Source organism: Fusarium falciforme, chromosome 1, assembly GCF_026873545.1.
Source record: "Fusarium falciforme chromosome 1, complete sequence".
Taxonomy (NCBI): Eukaryota; Fungi; Ascomycota; class Sordariomycetes; order Hypocreales; family Nectriaceae; genus Fusarium; species Fusarium falciforme.
Genome location: NC_070544.1, coordinates 4,379,545 through 4,396,982, shown reverse-complemented (window position 1 = coordinate 4,396,982; position 17,438 = coordinate 4,379,545). Strand labels below are relative to the sequence as shown.

The window sequence follows — 17,438 nt, the reverse complement described above, 5'->3', positions numbered from 1 at the left end:
GTAGGTCGAGGATAAGTCAAGGTAAGAGAGAGCAGGGACAACTACTGAGACGCCAGAAGCGACGCGGATCAAGTGTGAAGCGAAGCGAAAAGAAATAACAAAAGAAATTCAAGAAAGATCTGGCGTCGGTTGGTTCGGCTGTTAAACCGGCCTCGGAGACACTTGGGAACGGATCACAAGCGACCCGAGCCGCGGATGAGGTTGCGCTTGGGGGAGACAATAGAGGAAACTATCTACATTATCCATTGAGAAGACATGTTGTTCTTGGCTGAATCTGATATCAGAAAAAAATACAAGAAAATTTTTTTCTTACAAACAATAGCAAAAAGAAGAAGCAATGACAAGGCGGAAACAAAACTATAATCACGATGGCTTTGTTGTCTCAAGCTTCTTTTCTTTTGCCTTTGCCATGAATGGACCTTTTGGGCGGAAAGTTTGGGAAGGCTGAGGACTAAAAGTGGGTATCACAAACAGTGACAAATGACGAGTCTCCTCTGATGGCAAGAAAAGGCAGGAGGCAACAAACACACGGATACTCTACGTACCCAGGCAAGGCGGAATTGGAAAAAGGGACACACAAAAAAAGCAAAGCTTCTGGAGCCGCGCCAGAAGGAAAAGAATGAAGCAGCAGCAGCAGCAGCAGCAAAAAAACAACCCCTGGGGGCGGAAATCGGGCCACCTCAGCTAATGCAAGATGTCGCAGTGACAGCTCGCTTTGGCTCCTCCTGAACCTGCATCTGCCCCGGCACGGTTACCCCTGGACTTTGACTATAACCCTTTTGGCTCTGGTGCGACGCCGGACTAATGCGGGCGGAAAGCCGGGACCGAAGCGTTGGGATTCGGAGTGGGGCAGGGGTGTGTTTGTAAAAAGGAACGAAATTGATCAAAATGGGAGCGGGAATCTTGCATGGACATGGACAAGGGACCCCTAGAGTAGAAGCAAGGGGAGGGGCGTGTAGAGTGTAGATGGCTTCAAGGTCAGGGACAAGGTTGGCAAAGAGTTTTAGACGACGACGACCGTGACGGCCAAGGCGAGATTGAGTTGTTGCTGGATCGAGATGGGAGTCTGCTCGACAGAAACACGAGACAATAGGAATTGAGCAAGAGCAACAAAAAAAAAAAACTGTATATTTGTTGAGGATGAAACATTGACAGTCACTTACTTCCTCATACGTTGGAAATCTCGGCTCTTGTCAGAGTAGCAGTCACAAGCAAGGCCGTTGAGAGAATGCTACCTTACCTAAGGCAAATGACTGCTCCATGACGACTCAGGCGAGGCTGCAGCCGAGGCTGATGCCGACGGGAGGAATCCCAGCCTCTCTTTCCTTCCTTTCCCTGGCACTTGCAGATTTTTACCCAGCAACTCGGGTTTCTCCTTCTTCCTCCCCTAGTCCCTCGGGGAATAATCAACAGTATCCATTTTTTCTTTCTTCTTCTGCTTCTCTCGCTTCAACGTTGTAACGCTAACCAACTACCCCTTCCCTTGGAAGAGGAGACTCTTGCCAGCGAAGCAATTGTTTTATTTTGTCAAGCTCAAGCAGGGGGACAAAGAAAAGAATCTCTGGCGGTGTACGTGCGTCTATCCCATCCCATGATCGGCCCTTTGGGCGTATATGCAATGCGAAGTTTGCTGGCACTATCCACGACGACAGATCTTCATCTCGGCACTTGTTCACCTCTTCTCTATTTCGTTTTCGTAATCAACATCCCTTGCAGAAAAGTTGAGACAAGGGGAACAAGATGCATACTCCCCGCTCTGCATCTAATCTTCAGCCTATACTCCGTGCAGTAAAAGCACACCGCTCTTAGCCAACCCCCCCGGGAGATGTTTGCTATATGCCGTACACCCCCGGCAGTGCGGCTGTCCCGAGAGGTCGGTACCTAGGGCGGTGAATCTGTCCCGGCAGCTCGGTGCAGCAAGCCAGCACAGCACGTCTGGTGGATAAGATAATCTCCTCGAGCCGAGTTTCAAAAAGGTGCTGGACTCTTGGGTCGCCGACAAGACAAGGGACAGCATGGTACTTTGTCGAGATGGCCCATTGTATTTCTCTCTACGCTAACTCGCTCGCAAGCGGAAACTGATCCCGTTGGCTGGCCCGGTTCTCTGGGAACGAGCATGGATTTGGACCCGTCTGTTTGTGTTTGCCTTGCGGCGTGACCTTACAGTGCGGTCAAGATGCCTCCTTTTACTGGTCAAGTATGGCGAGCGGTCAACTCGGGGTAAACATCTCTGTTGGTATGTTCTGTCAGCAATCCAGCCGCAACACCATGACAGCAAGGGATACTCACGTCCTCCGCTGAAGAGGCATCTCTTTCCGGACCCTCTCCAATCCATCGAGGTCAATCTCGACGAACCCAATCTCTCCCACGGCGCCCTCTTCAGCTGTCCCCTCGGGCACATCTTTGGGGTCGGAGACGACGCCCTTGAGCTTGAGGACGACCCGGCCCCAGGGGTCAGCAACGATACTCTGGCCCCAGCTGGCCCTCTTCTCGTTGTGCCGTCCTACCTGCGCCGCAGCCACCACGTAACTCTGCGTCTCAATGGCCCGCGCTCGCAGCAGCGTCTCCCAGTGCGCGGCACCTGTGCGGAGCGTAAAGGCGCTCGGGTACGTTAGCACCTGCGCGGGACGTCCGGTCCACGGGCTGCCTGGCCCCGGCTGAGAAAGCAGCAGACCCGGCTCCGGAAATCGGAGGTCGAAGCAGATGAGGCTCCCGATCCGGCCGACGGGCGAGTCAAACGGCGGGGTGAGTGCGGGGCCGGGCCGCACGGTGGCGCTCTCCCGGAGGTTGCCATAGTCAAAGACGTGGAGCTTGTCGTACGACGCCGAGTCGACGACGGCCCCGTCGGCTCCGATGTACAGCGCCCGGTTGAGGATGCGATGCACGGCGGCGCCGGGCTCGGGCTCGGGGCGGTGGTGGATGCCCACGTGGACCGCGACGCTGTGCTCCCGCGCCGCATCCTGCAGGCCCTTTACAAAGGGCGACGTCTGCTGCGGCTCGGCGAGTTCGAGAGACGTCTGACCGTCGGGCGCGATGTAGTCGGACGCCTCAGGGAGGAAGAGTACCTGTCATGTATACCGTGTGAGCAAGTGCTCTGATGACAAGAGTGTATCTCGCCGTTGTGGAAGAGCAAGACATGGCAAAGAAAGAAAGAAAAAAAAAAGGAGAGACATATGGAGGGAGTAGCTGGTATGTCTTGGAGAAATCGGCCCTTGGCCATGTCTCACGGCTCAAGACGAACCGCATCTCGATCAGATGGAGCCCGCCCTTTTCAAAGCGTCTGTGTGAGATCTGATAAAACCTCCCCCCTTTCCCCAGACGTTGACCTCGATCTAGGGATGTCTCTTCTTGGCTGAACACTTGTCTCGCCTCTTTGGACATGTCAACCTCTTATATATCGACCATGACATTTATTTTTCTTCTCCTTGCTCTCTTTTCACTCACCTTGGCTCCTCCACGCGCGGCTTTCGCCACCAGCCTCACACACTGTTCCAGATTCCCCTTGGCAGATGCCGTGGAGCAGATCTGGCCGACCGCCTGTGCGATGAGGTCAGCTCTGGTTCATGCCAGCGGGAAAGCAGGGGGGATCCCCCTTGTCTGTCTTGGATGCAAAAGAAACTGACCGCAATCGTCATGGTGAGTGTTTGTATTCGAGATGTGGGCTATAAGACGAAGAATTTCTTCTGGCTGTCTCCCTTGACGCTGCTACTGGCTGAGGGGAGTGTGCTTCCGTGTAACGTTCCTGAGCTGGGCGTTTTTTTTCTTTGGCCAGAACTTGTGGTGGTTGCTCTTCAAGGGCGTCAACTTCGCTCACGAGGTCAAAGGGAATGGGCACACAAGTATCTCGAGTCACTCCTTTCCAAAGTTGATAGAGGAGAGAAAGAGAGGGGAAGCGTGATGCCGCCATAGTCCCACTTTTCCACACAAGACGTGAAGCATTTGTCAGACCAAGAGCAGCCTTCACTCACTCACTCTGTGCTCCCAAGATAGAGAGACTCTCCCTTTTTGTTGATTGGAATGTTCTCGTCACGATAGAGAATGCCTCGCCTCAACCCAAGTCCGTGTCAAGAGGTTTCCTCCTCGTTCAATTCTTCCTATCTGACAATTCTCTCTTTCACTGACCTGACTCTCCAGGCCTGGCTTGAGCTACTACTGGGCTTGACCTGATACCCAAAAAGCTCCAAAAGGTACTACAAGAAACAGGCAAGACTGCGCTCCTTGAATGCGCACACATGGCAATGGCCGTCCTATCCTCTCCCAAGATTCCTATAGGCAGACAACATCTCGCAATGAATGCAAAAAGACTGCATTTCCCTGTGCTTTCTTCCTATGCCTCAAAACACAACACAACAAACGCCAGGCTAAGTTGTTAAAACGTCACAAAACAAACTTTGGCGCAGGGTATCTTCCCCAATTCCTCCCTCCTCGCCTTGCTTGCGTCTCTCCCCCTTTTCTTCCCTCGGCTTCCTTTGCTGTCCACTTCCATTACTCGCCGCTTTTTTATTCAGCTTAGATGGCTTCACTTGGGATTTGATGCGTCCAAGCGCAGGTAGGCCCCCTGTAGTGCCTTGTGCTCACGCCCATCCCTCTCCAACACCGAGACCCAATCCCGTAGTTGTATGTTTCTGCCCTTCTCCTTGTCTTCTCGCCATGTTCCGAGTCGGTTGCGTCCTTCCGTCGTCATGGCCATGTTGACCGGTGCCGCCGCCGCTACCGACCCTCCCGCCCCCTTACCGAGTCCGGACGGGTTTCTTGTAGGTGTGCTGGCCCCGCTGCCTCCACGTCCAACGTTCATCCAGTCGTACGTCTTGCCCGTCTTCTTTTTGCCGAAAAGGCCGCCCTTGCCTCCTAGACCGGCAAAGAGACTGCTCGTCGTGTTCTGGCTCTGGTGGCTGTCCAGCTCAGCTGCCTTAGCCTGCTGGTTCTTCTTCATCTCCTTCTTGGTCATAGTCTTTTGCGATTCCGGAGCCGTGGTTCCGGGAGTACCGGGAGCCACGCTGCCAGCACGCGAGGTCGTGCTTCCAGAGTCAGGGATACCATCCTTGCGCTTTTGTCGCTTTCGCAACCGCGCCTCTTCCCAGTCACGTTCCTGTCGCGCAAGGTCGCGCATCGTAGTCGTCATGTAAGATGAGATCTTTGGTAGCTTGACAGGTGGAGCCCCGTTTGTCAATCCAGCACCGTCGGCAGAGCCTGTAGAGTGTGAGCATGAAACTGGCCATGTTACTACGAGTATACTCACGCTTCAATGGATTCGTGCCCTCCCCATTCGCACTCTCCACTCCAGCCGCATCCGCGCCGTCAGCTGGCTTCTCGATTGGCTGTAGAGGCTCCGCATTCATCGGCGCAGCCGCTGGTGCCCAGTCTTCAGGCACATCGCCGTGAGACGTCTTCTGCCGGTTCGTCGCCACAACGTGCGCGTCCTCCAAAAGCCCTCTAAGTCTTTGCTTGGATGCAATCGACAGCAACGCCAACTGATCAACTAGGTATGCATCATGGGGAATATAGGAGCCTGTCGTCTGGACTAGAGCAGCGTCCGGACCCTGTGCCGTCTTGATGTTGACCTTGGGGTAAGGAAACTGTTCTGGCAGCCTCATCTTTCCCATGGTCTGGCTGTTGTTCTTGAGATCCAAGTTTAGAGAGAGATGGTGCTCTCGAGCGATTTTATCCGCTCGTCGGTGAAGCGTTGCCACCATAAGGAACGGGTCACCGATCTCTTGAGTTCGCTGCACAGCAAGTCGCATCGAAGACTCAGACCAAGCTCTCTCTGCTTGCTGGGCAGCGAACTGCTCTTGAGTCTGGTCGGGTGTCGATTGAGCAGGTTGATTCGCAGGGCCTGCGCCGTAGAAGCTCCCCTTGGCTCCCGGCGGATGCTGGGCGAAACCTGTCCTGGCTTCGTCGAACCCGGTTGAGTAGAGCTCATTCATGTATTGTTCCTCAGCGCGTAGATCAATGCCGGTACCAGCAAGCGAGTCTGTCACGTCGTACTCATAGTCTTTTGTCGGGCGCTCGGCTGGCCTCTGTGGCGGCCCCATGGCTCCAGGCCCTTGAGCTGGAGCAACAACGGGAGCCACGGCAGGCGCGGGTACAGGCGTCATCGTCGCGTTTGTGTACTGGGGCATAGGCGGGTGATGCGGTGTTTGAATCGGGGGCGTCGAGTTCGGTCGAGCATCTGGGAGATTGAGGCCAGGCGTGGTGTGGCCGTTGGTGTAGGGAGTGGCATAAGGTTGCGGCAGAGCAGGACTATGCGCATACGCAGGAGAATTCGCGGCGGCAGGAGGCGTTCCGGTAGGCCCGGGACTCGCGGCGTAGGGAGATGTAGCGTAAGGCGACTCGGGCTGTGATGGAGGACCGTCGGTTCGGACTCGCTTCTGAGGTGGGAGTGCAAAGCTCGATTGTGACGCGGCGGGCGAGGGCGTGGGCTGTGGGGGAGAGAATGCGCGCGGCGGCACCTGCGCCTGAGGTTGAGGTTGAGCCATGGTCAAGACTCCAGAGCCGAGTGACTGAGGTGCGAGCGGGAGGCGGAAGAAAGCAGAGGTGAGTAGGTGCTAGCTCAGCAGGCAGAGGAGCCTGTCACGTTAGTCGCGACGCCTCCCATTCGACGCGCTCAATCTCGACTGGGCTCTGGGGAAAGTTGGCGATGCGATCGGAAAGAGGCAATTTCGGGTGCACAAGGTAGATCCGCCGCGCCGCGAGATGGGGCTGTTGAATATCGTCGTGGAGTCGAGATGATGCTTCGCTGGGGGAGGCTATGGAGGAGGAAGCTCTGCCTGCAAAACGGAGGTCGCGTAGTTTTAAAGTCACGTGCGTGGAGCAGAGCCTCCCTCCCAACTAGGAAGCCACAAACGGCTAGGCCGGATTTTATCCGCCTGCCGCTTGCCATTGAGCGCGTTAGCCTTTTATGCCCGCGACGCCCGCCTACCTATTCAATTCCAGGCATTCAAGCTTCATCCATCCCTGCGATTGATTGCTATTGTCGCTCTTTGTGCATCACGGCCCTCTGCATGCGCATGTTGCTCGGGGCCGCTCTGTACTAATATTCTAGCGTTTCTCTAGTTGATGCGACTGGTCGCCAACACCAGGCGCCCGCGCAACGATGGCATCCAAACGAAAGGCATCGGCGATGAACGCGGCCGCAGCGGAGGAGCCCGTAGACCCTTCAGACGAGCTCATGTTCCTCTGTTTGGGAGGCGGTAACGAAGTCGGTCGGTCATGTCACATTATCCAGTACAAGGGAAAGACGGTCATGGTAAGCGGTTGAGAGGTCTCGAACAAAGGATCCGTCTAACAGCCATCACCAGCTTGACGCCGGCCAGCACCCTGCGTACGATGGGCTCGCAGCCCTCCCCTTCTATGACGACTTCGATCTCAGCACCGTCGATGTGCTCCTAATCAGCCAGTAAGCCGCCCCCTTCTTCCCACTCGTGCGACGATATAGGCTGGACAGGGCGAGGGACGACCTTGATGTGATGTGATGGAACGGACAGTACTTGCTTGTCCGCGACCTGTATCGTGTTCGCGTGATATCTTCGCTTTGTATGCCAGATCAATACAATACAGTCTTTCCCGCTCCCCTACGTCCCTGCTCTTTTCGTCCTTGTGATGCCGTCCTGTCCTGGAATGCCCGTCGTCGACCTGACCAGAGCAATCCGATGAGGATTACAGCTAACAGGGCATAGTTTTCACATTGACCATGCGGCGTCTTTGCCGTATGTGCTCGCAAAGACCAACTTCAGAGGGCGTGTATTCATGACGCATCCTACCAAGGCCATCTACAAATGGCTTATCCAGGACAGTGTCCGAGTGGGCAACACATCGTCAAATCCAACCTCGCAGCCCGTCTACACGGAGCAGGACCATCTCAACACATTTCCGCAGATTGAGGCTATCGACTATCACACAACTCATACCATCTCCTCCATCAGAATCACACCCTACCCAGCAGGCCATGTGCTCGGCGCGGCCATGTTCCTCATCGAGATTGGTGGGCTCAACATCTTCTTCACTGGAGACTACTCGCGAGAGCAAGATCGACATCTGGTTTCGGCAGAGGTTCCTAAGGGCGTCAAGATTGATGTTCTCATCACCGAGTCGACGTATGGCATTGCCTCTCACGTTCCTCGCCTGGAGAGAGAACAGGCGCTCATGAAGTCCATCACAAGCATCCTAAACCGAGGTGGCCGTGTTCTCATGCCCGTCTTCGCCCTGGGACGTGCCCAAGAGCTTCTGTTGATTCTCGACGAGTATTGGGGCAAGCATGCTGACTTCCAAAAATACCCCATCTACTACGCCAGTAACCTGGCGAGAAAGTGTATGCTTGTGTACCAGACTTATGTCGGCGCCATGAACGACAATATCAAGCGTCTTTTCCGTGAGCGTATGGCCGAGGCCGAGGCTTCTGGGGATGGTGCTGGCAAGGGTGGGCCTTGGGACTTTAAGTATATTCGCTCTCTGAAGAACCTCGACCGATTCGACGACGTCGGTGGCTGTGTCATGCTTGCCAGTCCTGGTATGCTGCAGAACGGTGTCAGCCGAGAGCTGCTAGAGCGCTGGGCCCCTAGCGAGAAGAACGGTGTGATCATTACTGGTTACAGTGTCGAGGGCACCATGGCCAAGCAGATCACGCAGGAACCAGATCAGATCCAGGCCGTCATGTCTCGCAGCATGGCTGGCGCTCGTCGAATGCCTGGAGGCGACGGCGAGAAGGTTCTCATTCCTCGAAGGTGCAGCGTTCAAGAATACTCTTTTGCTGCCCACGTTGATGGTGTCGAGAACCGCGAGTTTATTGAAGAGGTTGCAGCGCCTGTGGTTGTACGTTTGCTCCCCTTTCTACTAAACAAGGCACAAGCTAATATCTATTACAGATTCTCGTCCATGGCGAACAGCACAACATGATGCGTCTCAAGTCAAAGCTTCTTTCGCTCAACGCAAACAAGACGGTAAAGGTCAAGGTCTACTCTCCTCGCAACTGCGAAGAACTTCGCATCCCCTTCAAGGCCGACAAGACTGCCAAGGTCGTCGGCAAGCTCGCCTCCATCCAGCCGCCCCAAAACATACACCTTGATCCTGCTACCGCGCCTCCTCTTGTCACCGGAGTACTTGTGCAGAACGACTTCAAGCTTTCACTCATGGCCCCCGAGGATCTGCGCGAGTACGCTGGTCTCAACACCACTACCATCACCTGCAAGCAGCGTCTGACCCTTAGCGCTGCGGGCATCGACCTGGTTAAGTGGGCTCTTGAGGGCACATTCGGTACTATTGAGGAGCTGCCAGAGATGCGCCGTGCCAAGAACGGCACCAACGGTGATGCGGCCATCACCGACGGTGAGACTCACCCGGAGGAGGCAGATGAAGAGGTAGCCAGCCTCGTCGCGGCGTATCTGGTGATGGGTTGCGTTTCTGTACGATACCGCACAAACGGTGAGGTCGAGCTCGAATGGGAGGGCAACATGCTCAACGACGGCATCGCCGACTCTGTCATGGCCGTCCTCTTCTCCGTCGAGAGCTCACCTGCCGCCGTCAAGCGTTCCTCGGCCAAGCACTCTCACTCGCACGAGCTCCCTGCCGCAAACCCTCACCACTCTGCAACCCCTGAGGAGCGCCTCGAGCGTCTGCTGTGGTTCCTAGAGGCACAGTTCGGCCAGGACAACGTCGCCCCCGTCGCAACTCCCAAGCTGCCCCCTACTCCCAAGGAGGAGGCGCCCGAGGGCAAGGTTAAGGATGAGGACGCCATGGAGGAGGATGGCGATGAGGATTCGCAGCTCGAGGAGAGACAGCGCAAGGAGATTGAGAGACTACACAAGATTGGCATTCCCGTGCCCGGAGTATCGATCAAGGTGGATAGATTGACCGCCACTGTGTGGCTGGAGGACCTCGAGGTCGAGTGTAACAACAAAGTCTTCGCCGACAGAGTCAGGGCTGTCGTCGAGCGGGCTGTCGAGGTGACGGCGCCTCTCTGGGGTTGAAATTACGGGATAGCTCCATGGGTGTGTATTTAATGACTACAAGTCATGTAGCAAGCTTCATAAATTTAAAAGGGACACAGGTCATTTCGTTGGTTTAGCAGTTATCTAGTCGAACAAGAAGGCTCAGACCAGTATTTCTAACAGTGCACTATGTTACCTATGGTACAATAACAAAATAAAAAAAAAACCAAGAGTCTACTACTATAACAAATGGTTCACCATTCTTTGACCAGCCCGTATTATCCCAGGTAATCCTTCAACTCCTCCGACTCTTCCAACAGGGTCTGGAACGAGAATGGCGCAAAAGGCCAACCCGCAAACTCGGCAAACTTGGAAAAGGACTCGACCCAAGCAAGACGCAGAGAGTGCAACATGGCACTGGTACCCTCCATACACACCAGAATAGCAATGGCTGGTGATAGGTTAGCAACATGTCTCCAGCGCTCCAAGACGGGCACGACTTACTCAGGAAGAACCACATAAAGAAGCAGACAACAATCATGATAACGCCAAGAACACCAGGAGTAGTCAGAGCGGGGCCAAGGGTCATGCTCCAGAGCACAATGCTCAGCTGCTGATGGGCCAGAGACAGAGCCCAGAGACGGAGGTAAGAAGCAGTGTGAGACACACAGTTCAGACAGAACTCTGGAAGCCGATTAGTATCGTAACAGACATTACTCATAACAAAAACTTACCGATGGTGTGGATGACCTGGTGAATCATGACCTCGCTGAACTCAAACTCCTCGTGCTCTTCATCGATGTTCTGGGAGATCATAGCAACCCCCTCGCCATCATCGAAGCTGTTGCCGTGGCCATTGCCTTGGGCATCATCGTCGTCACCATCCAAAGCACTAACTCGGGATGTCTCTCCTATGCTACGGTAACCCTTAGCGCGTGCTCGGTTGTGCTCCCATCGAAGGTAGAAAGGCTTAAGGAAGAGCAGGATGGGCACCTGGGCGAAGGCCAGGAGCAATAGGATAACTTGCACGGTGGCTTGTCCAGGATACAGCTGCTCATCCAAGGTTCCGGGCTGCAGGAACATGTAAATCAACATGTTCAGCAGACCAGGGGGTTGGAGTTCTTTTCCAAGCCAATCCACGGACCACTTGTACACGATGCAGATGACAAGGTAGCCAAAAATGGACTGGAAGAAAATCATGCCCGGGATAAAGTTGCCCCAGATGTCAATGGGCTTCTTGAAGTGGCGGGCGTTGATGTAGGCGAAGCAGAGAGAGTACGTCATGTGCGCCCAACCGAGAATGATACTCATCTTCATCTTGTAACTGTTGCTGAAGAGAAGATCATTCTCAGTACCGTGCCAAGCATAGTCTAGACCGAAGGGGTAGCGGTAGCCATGCTGGTTCAACACGGCAGTAATAGGAGTCGAGTTAGTGTAGCCCTCGGGCTTCTTGAACTCCCAGGCACTGTCGAAAAGAGTCATCGACTTGGAGAAGGCATCGTTGTAGATAAGACCGGTAAAGATGGAGAAGACAGCCATGACCAGAGCAATGTATCGACCGTAGAAGATCATGGCGAAGAGCTCGAAAGTGACCTTCTTGAGCGACTTCTCCCAGTAGATCATAGCAAGAGCAGCCGAAAGCATGATGATGGCGTGGCCAAAGTCACCAAACATGACAGCGAACAGGAAAGGGAAAGTGACAAAGACAGGAATGGCCGGGTTGACTTCCTGGTAGGTGGCAGTACCATAGGCGTTGACAATGGTCTGGAAACCCTCGGTGAACTTGTTGGTCTTCAGGTAAGTAGGCGGCGTCTTGTTGGTTTGGATCTTGTTGATGATGGAGGGAACCGAGAGACCAGCTCGGTTCGTGACATCCTGCAGTGTCGTCCTGATCAGGGGAAGATCGTTTGTAGGAACCCAGGCCTCAGCAATGAGGGTTCGGCGGGCGCTGTCGTACGAGAAGTTGTTGAGGGCACTGTATACAGCCTTCTCTTTGGCAACGAGAACCATCCAGGCAGACAGAGACTGCGAGATCTGGTTGAGCTCAGCCTGAAGAGTAGCCTGAGTGTTTTGAAGGACATTCTGGACATCCTCAAGACGGTTGTTGACCTCGTGGATCTGGTCACGTCGGAGATCGCTGTTCTCGTCGACGTTATAGACCTCGGCGCCCATAGACTCCGAAATCTTGCGGATCTTGGCGAGGATCTCCTTGCCGTGGGCGAAGATGACAAAGACGTTCTTGTTGATAGCCTCGTTGTTGGTGGGGTCAATCAGTGGCTCAGGAATCTCAGACTGGTTCATGTATAGGTTGCCACGCAGAGTTCGCCAGAGGATACGCTCAAAAGCGCCAACTCTGTCCCTAGCGATGACACCAGCAACAAAACCAATGTTCATTCCCGAGAAGGATCGCTCGACGTCAGCAGCCCCCTGGTGCTGTTCAACGTCCGAGAGCAGGGGAGCATCATCGTTGTCGGTTGAGGCGCGAATCTCGTCGACATTGCCGTGGGCACGATCGAAGAAGCTGCCGGCCTCGCGCAGAACCCAGCGCCACTCAGTCAAGTCTCCCTCGCGCTTCTTCAGAGTCTCGTAACTCTCGTTCAGGGCAGAGACTCGCTGCTCGAGCTTTTGACTTCGCTCGGAGAGCTCATCGATCTCGGAAGTCGAAGGCGAGGCCAGTCGTTCAACGTCGAGGTCGAGCTTTCGAAGGGGGATGCCGATCTTGTCCATCTGAGAGTAAAAGTATCCTGGGGGTTGTTAGGGAGAGCTTTCGTGGATGCCTAGGGATGACGTACGCAGCTGTCGTTCAACATTATCGAGGCGTCGGATCTCCTGGGTGAAAGTGCGTTGAAAGGCACTGACATTCTCGTTGAGCTGGATGAAACCAAGATGTTAGATGATGTTCTCGATTGATGAATTGATGGACTCTAAGCTTACGTCGCGGAACTGGCATAGACCAAGCTCGCCAAGAGCCGTAACGACCTCGCGGCCAATTTCGTTGGAGACATAGAGCTGGACCATGCTCATGTCCGCCGAGCGGAACGGGGTGTCCTGTTTGGGAGCCATGGTGATGCCGCTGAAGCACCAAGGCTTTTGATAGTCGTTGAGTTGGAGCTTGTCAAGGAGCAAGGCACGCTCGGCGCGGTTACGTCGCAACGTTGGTTTGCCACGGGGCCTTGTTGTTCCGTATTAGTGGTCACGTGTGCTCCACCGCTGTGTGGCATGCACTGCCATACCAGGGCATGCGCCACTGACCCCTGGATAAGGCCGAAGCTTTCCATGTCTTTGATAAGGTTGTTTTCAGAGCAATCAGAGATAGGCTGGATAACTAGGGTGTTCAGATCTGCATAGGTAAATTATAGTCATTGTCATTTCTATGTCGGAGTTGCTGACTGCATAGGTCATTATTCGCATTCTGCCGTCGTTACAGTCGGAAGGGGGCAAGCTCAACACATCTGACCAAAGCAATACTTGAGTAGTTGTTAAAGGTCAATACCTTTTTTTTTCCTAGTTCACTATGCATGAAACACTGCAGTTCTGCTGCTCTTTCTTACAAGTATCTGGTGAGTGGTTCCGTTAGTTGAGACCAGGTTTCGAGACCGAGAAAGCATCGGTGTGGAAACATCTAAACACTCGTTCAACACAACTTCAACGCACATCAACCGCCAGAACAAATAAGTCAAATTGACCAGTTCGTAAAGTCATTATCTAATTATCTGCGGTTTTTCTCCATCGTCATCTTCATGTGTCAAAAACGCTTTCGCACAAAAATGACTTCAACTTTTACCGCTAATTTTCAACGCTGTACGCCCCGGATATCTGATCAAGATGCAACCAAAACCCAGCCATTCAAATCCGTGCCAGAAACACCGTCAAATCGAACAGAGTAGAGATCCAAATCGTGATGCTGAACCGCGCATCAGCCTCGGCGGCCGCTTACAGCCGTCGGCCGAACATGAAAGTCCCGTACATGCCTCCGACGTCGGCCTCGGCTACCGGGATCTTCCTCATACCCCAGCTCTCGGCGCCCAGCTTCCACCACCGGGCGCCGTTGTCGATGGTAGTGCCGTCCGAGTTCATGCGGACTAGCCAGTAGCGGCTACCAAATTCCTTCGGTGTCCACCCCACCCGTTCAAGGTTCTTCTTCGCCTTGGCCGCTCGTTCGTATGCACGCTCCTCGAGTTCGATAACATGCAGCGGAGCGGACCCTGGGTTCAGCAGCGCACTAGCACTTCCGATGATGGTATCCAGGTCAGAAACATCGAGGTATCGGAGGGAGTGGGGGATCCACTGTCCCTCTTGGTAGAGAAGCTGGTGGATATCTCGGAGATCGAGACCTCGTCCGATGGCAAGCTCCTCCAAGTGCTGGATAAGTGGAGTGAGAAGAGGGATTTGCGAGGGATCCATCCTGCTTCCCTTCAGGCTCAGGGAACGGAGGGAGGTTGGCAGACGAGGGAGGATGGCATCAACATCAGCCTTCCCAAGCAGCAGGTGGCTGCTCGCATTTGTAGCGAGACTGAGGACGGTAATCGTCTGAATGATAGCAGGGTGCGTTGTAATAAACTTGACAACGACCTCAGAAGTCAACTCCCGACACTTGGCCAGGTTCAGGTGGGTGAGTCTCGCCGTCTCAGGCAGACTCTGTAGCGCCTTGTCAGTCACTCGAGTTCCAGCAAGGTCAAGGTGCGTAGCTTTTTCAAGCCGCGGCAGGATGGCCTCAAAGACGGAGCCGGGCAAGTTCAGGCACTTGTGGAAGGAAACTCGAGTAAGCGTCAGAGAATCGGGCCAGGGCGACGACTGGACCAGGCTCGTAAAGGCGTTCTTGAAGTAGGGAGAGGAGCAGCCACAGAAGTCGACGGCTCGGAGACGGGGCATATCAAAGAACAGCTTCTTGATCACCTCGGGTCCCAAATCCTCATCGATGTACTCCTGGGCCAGAAACTCCTGCAGGTATGGGGTCAGCTCCAGACATTTGAACAAGGTCTCGGTAGTCAGGTTTCGAGTCTGGGCTCTCTCGCTCTGAGTAGAGAAGATGGTGGAAGGGTTAAAGTGGCTAAAGTCAAGCCGCCGCACGATAGAGGCGAGCGCTGGGTACTCGGTAATGGTAGCCAGGAACTTGCGGAAGATTCTCGAGTGGGGGATCGTGATGTGACGGTAGAGAGTGTTGAGCGTCGCGGCGTGGATGGATCGCGAGGTCAAGAGAAGGGCCATCAAATCGGCATTGCGCGGTGTGAGGCCGTTTGGAGGAATCTCGATGACGAGAAGATCGATAATCGCACCTAGGATCAGTATGTCAGTGCGCAGGCCCTCTTTAATAACAAGGGGACTGGGGTGCACGAGGACCCAGGACCCCCAATTCCGGTAGTTGAATTAACTTACCCAGGACTTCGCTGGGGAGACGCTCGAGAGGAGAGGTTCCGGTCTGGTAAGTAGGGTGGGAGACCTTCTGAACGGGAGCAGCTGGGGCTGGAGAGCTCCATGTCATGGACAGCTTGTGCAGATCCTCGCAGCTACGGCTGGCGGCCTTGCCCTTGATGGGGATTTGCTTCCAACCACGGAAGTTATCCGCAGGAAACCAAAACCCATGGAGCCGACTGTGAGGCTGCGTCAGAGGAGCCTGGAACGACGGCTGTGCAATCTCAACGGAGGGTGAGGGTGATTCATCGAATACCTCTTCCGTCCCTTGAGTGTAGGAGGAAATCTTGGACCGTGTAAAGGTCTGCGCGAGGCCGTCGTCGTTCTCCCTCACGGAGGAGAAGGACGAGCGGGCCGTCTTGTCGCTGTTGCTGTTGGGGGAGTCGGGACGAGACATCTTTGCTTTGAGGAGGGCAGAAAGGTCAAAGTGAGGCACCGCGTGGTGCGTAGGGCTCAGCGGGACGGCCATACGAGTCTAAAGACGAGAGGAGAGTGCAATGGCCGACCCTGAAGAGGGCGGGAAAAGAATCAGGACGGGAGCGAGGGTTAGGAATGTGGATGCGTTCGTCGAAGAGCTTCGCCTGTTCTCAGCGAAGATCGTGAGTCCAGCGAAACGAGTCACACGGAGAGTGTTGGTTGGTGGCCAACCCAACGGCTGGCAAAAAGTTGGCGGAGGATAAAAAAGGTTGATAGTTGAGCAACTGCAGTGGCGTAGTATGAGCCACCGGATCCGGAGCCTATACGGTTATGTAAGAGTAAAGGCGAGGACCAAGGCGGGGGGGGCCGATGACGAAAGGGTTTGTCGATATCGGAGGGCGAGGTTGATCGGTAGTTGAGAGAGATTCCAAGATGAGGATCTAGGTCTAGGCTTGTAAGAGTCGAAAAATCTTGACAACAGAAAACAAGGGAACAGACGAGGGCGACCAGGCGCATCGGGTTCGGGGCCTGGATATAAAGTGTCACGGAGCTAGAGCCACGACTCCACGAGCCACGAGGGGAGCCACCCCCGGCGGAGGCGAGAGTCACCTTCTGGAGCCTCTGCTGGAGCCCTCATGACGAGGGTAGGGTGTTGGAGGGTCCAAACACCAAAGGCGGGCCTGAGCGACCGACGAGCAAAAAGAAGCGCCACCCGGGGGGCCAGCCACGCCCAGTAGCCAGGGTATTTTGCCAGGGACGTTGGCGAAAAAGCGTGTTGGCATGCACGGGGCATTAGCTCAGGATCGCACAATATTGGGTAATAGAAATCGAGGACTGGATCTTTCGGGGCCGTGGCCGTCAGGTGAGCAACACACCACGACCACGGGGAAGGGCTGGAAGGCTTGGAACTGGAACCGATGGGGGAGTGAGAGGAGAGAAGACGAGACGAGACTTGGAAGCACGACCATCCATGACAAGGAACCCCCCATGGTGATCTATTTTATGGCATGGCATAGCATGAAAAGACAGGCCATACAATGCCATGAGCCGCCAGCCTGGGCTGTGGATGGTTGAGTCTCCAAAAGCCGTTGCCGCTCAGTTTTCCAGACAAAGAAAAGATTCGACTGACTCCCACTGGCGCCGGATCGGCCTTGAAGAGGTGGTGGGCAGGCTTCATTGGACGGGACAGGTCAAGATTTGGTAATGGGAACGACGTCGAGGCAAGCCAAGAGAGAAAAAACTCGTCGCCTCCCACAATTGCCCGTTGTCTAGTTTTTTGCACTTGGAAACCATCCTAATTCCTCCAGCGACTATCCCAGACGGTCAAATCTCGCTGAGCATCAGGTGCTTTTCTCCCCAGTTGCACCATCAGCCTCACTCTTTGGTTTCGTTCCCTGGTCGTATATACGAAGCAGCACAGCACAGGACAGCAACGACGACAACAGCAACGACGACAACAGCAACCTAGACAATTCTCACCCCCCCCCCTTGTGCAACACTACTACACTGCACTCCGCCGCGCTCTCCCGCTCCGCTCCCGCCAACTGCGGCTTGGACTGGTCAAATGGCCGATGGCCGATGACGCGACAAGGGTCTCTGTCAACGACACCTCCCCCATCGGAAGCTCATACCGAGACAGAACAACCTTGGTGACATTTCCCCCGTCTTGGTTGCTTGCTCGCTCCT

At 54.6% G+C, this 17,438-nt stretch overlaps 5 protein-coding genes across 5 annotated transcripts; 1 reads left to right on the top strand and 4 right to left on the bottom strand.

The window, feature by feature from the left end:
* Nucleotides 1–2,193: 2,193 nt before the first annotated feature.
* NCS54_00123700 (CN hydrolase domain-containing protein) lies at nucleotides 2,194–3,635 on the bottom strand (the record flags this gene model as incomplete). The annotated part of the gene is made up of 4 exons (XM_053146868.1): nucleotides 2,194–2,230; nucleotides 2,290–3,065; nucleotides 3,445–3,537; nucleotides 3,624–3,635. The coding sequence occupies 4 exons, from the start codon at nucleotides 3,633–3,635 to the stop codon at nucleotides 2,194–2,196; spliced, it is 918 nt and encodes a 305-aa protein (XP_053002843.1).
* An 884-nt stretch (nucleotides 3,636–4,519) lies between these two features.
* NCS54_00123600 (Hypothetical protein) lies at nucleotides 4,520–6,476 on the bottom strand (the record flags this gene model as incomplete). Its single annotated transcript, XM_053146867.1, has 2 exons — nucleotides 4,520–5,190; nucleotides 5,240–6,476. 2 exons carry the CDS (start codon nucleotides 6,474–6,476, stop codon nucleotides 4,520–4,522), a joined length of 1,908 nt encoding a protein of 635 aa, XP_053002842.1.
* A 617-nt stretch (nucleotides 6,477–7,093) lies between these two features.
* Nucleotides 7,094–9,962, top strand: NCS54_00123500 (Endoribonuclease YSH1; the record flags this gene model as incomplete). Its single annotated transcript, XM_053146866.1, has 4 exons — nucleotides 7,094–7,246; nucleotides 7,299–7,396; nucleotides 7,677–8,808; nucleotides 8,862–9,962. 4 exons carry the CDS (start codon nucleotides 7,094–7,096, stop codon nucleotides 9,960–9,962), a joined length of 2,484 nt encoding a protein of 827 aa, XP_053002841.1.
* Nucleotides 9,963–10,201: 239 nt separating this feature from the next.
* On the bottom strand, nucleotides 10,202–12,986 carry NCS54_00123400 (V-type proton ATPase subunit a; the record flags this gene model as incomplete). The annotated part of the gene is made up of 5 exons (XM_053146865.1): nucleotides 10,202–10,374; nucleotides 10,428–10,607; nucleotides 10,658–12,667; nucleotides 12,716–12,794; nucleotides 12,858–12,986. 5 exons carry the CDS (start codon nucleotides 12,984–12,986, stop codon nucleotides 10,202–10,204), a joined length of 2,571 nt encoding a protein of 856 aa, XP_053002840.1.
* Nucleotides 12,987–13,856: 870 nt separating this feature from the next.
* Nucleotides 13,857–15,804, bottom strand: NCS54_00123300 (Hypothetical protein; the record flags this gene model as incomplete). Its single annotated transcript, XM_053146864.1, has 2 exons — nucleotides 13,857–15,199; nucleotides 15,300–15,804. 2 exons carry the CDS (start codon nucleotides 15,802–15,804, stop codon nucleotides 13,857–13,859), a joined length of 1,848 nt encoding a protein of 615 aa, XP_053002839.1.
* Nucleotides 15,805–17,438: the final 1,634 nt, after the last annotated feature.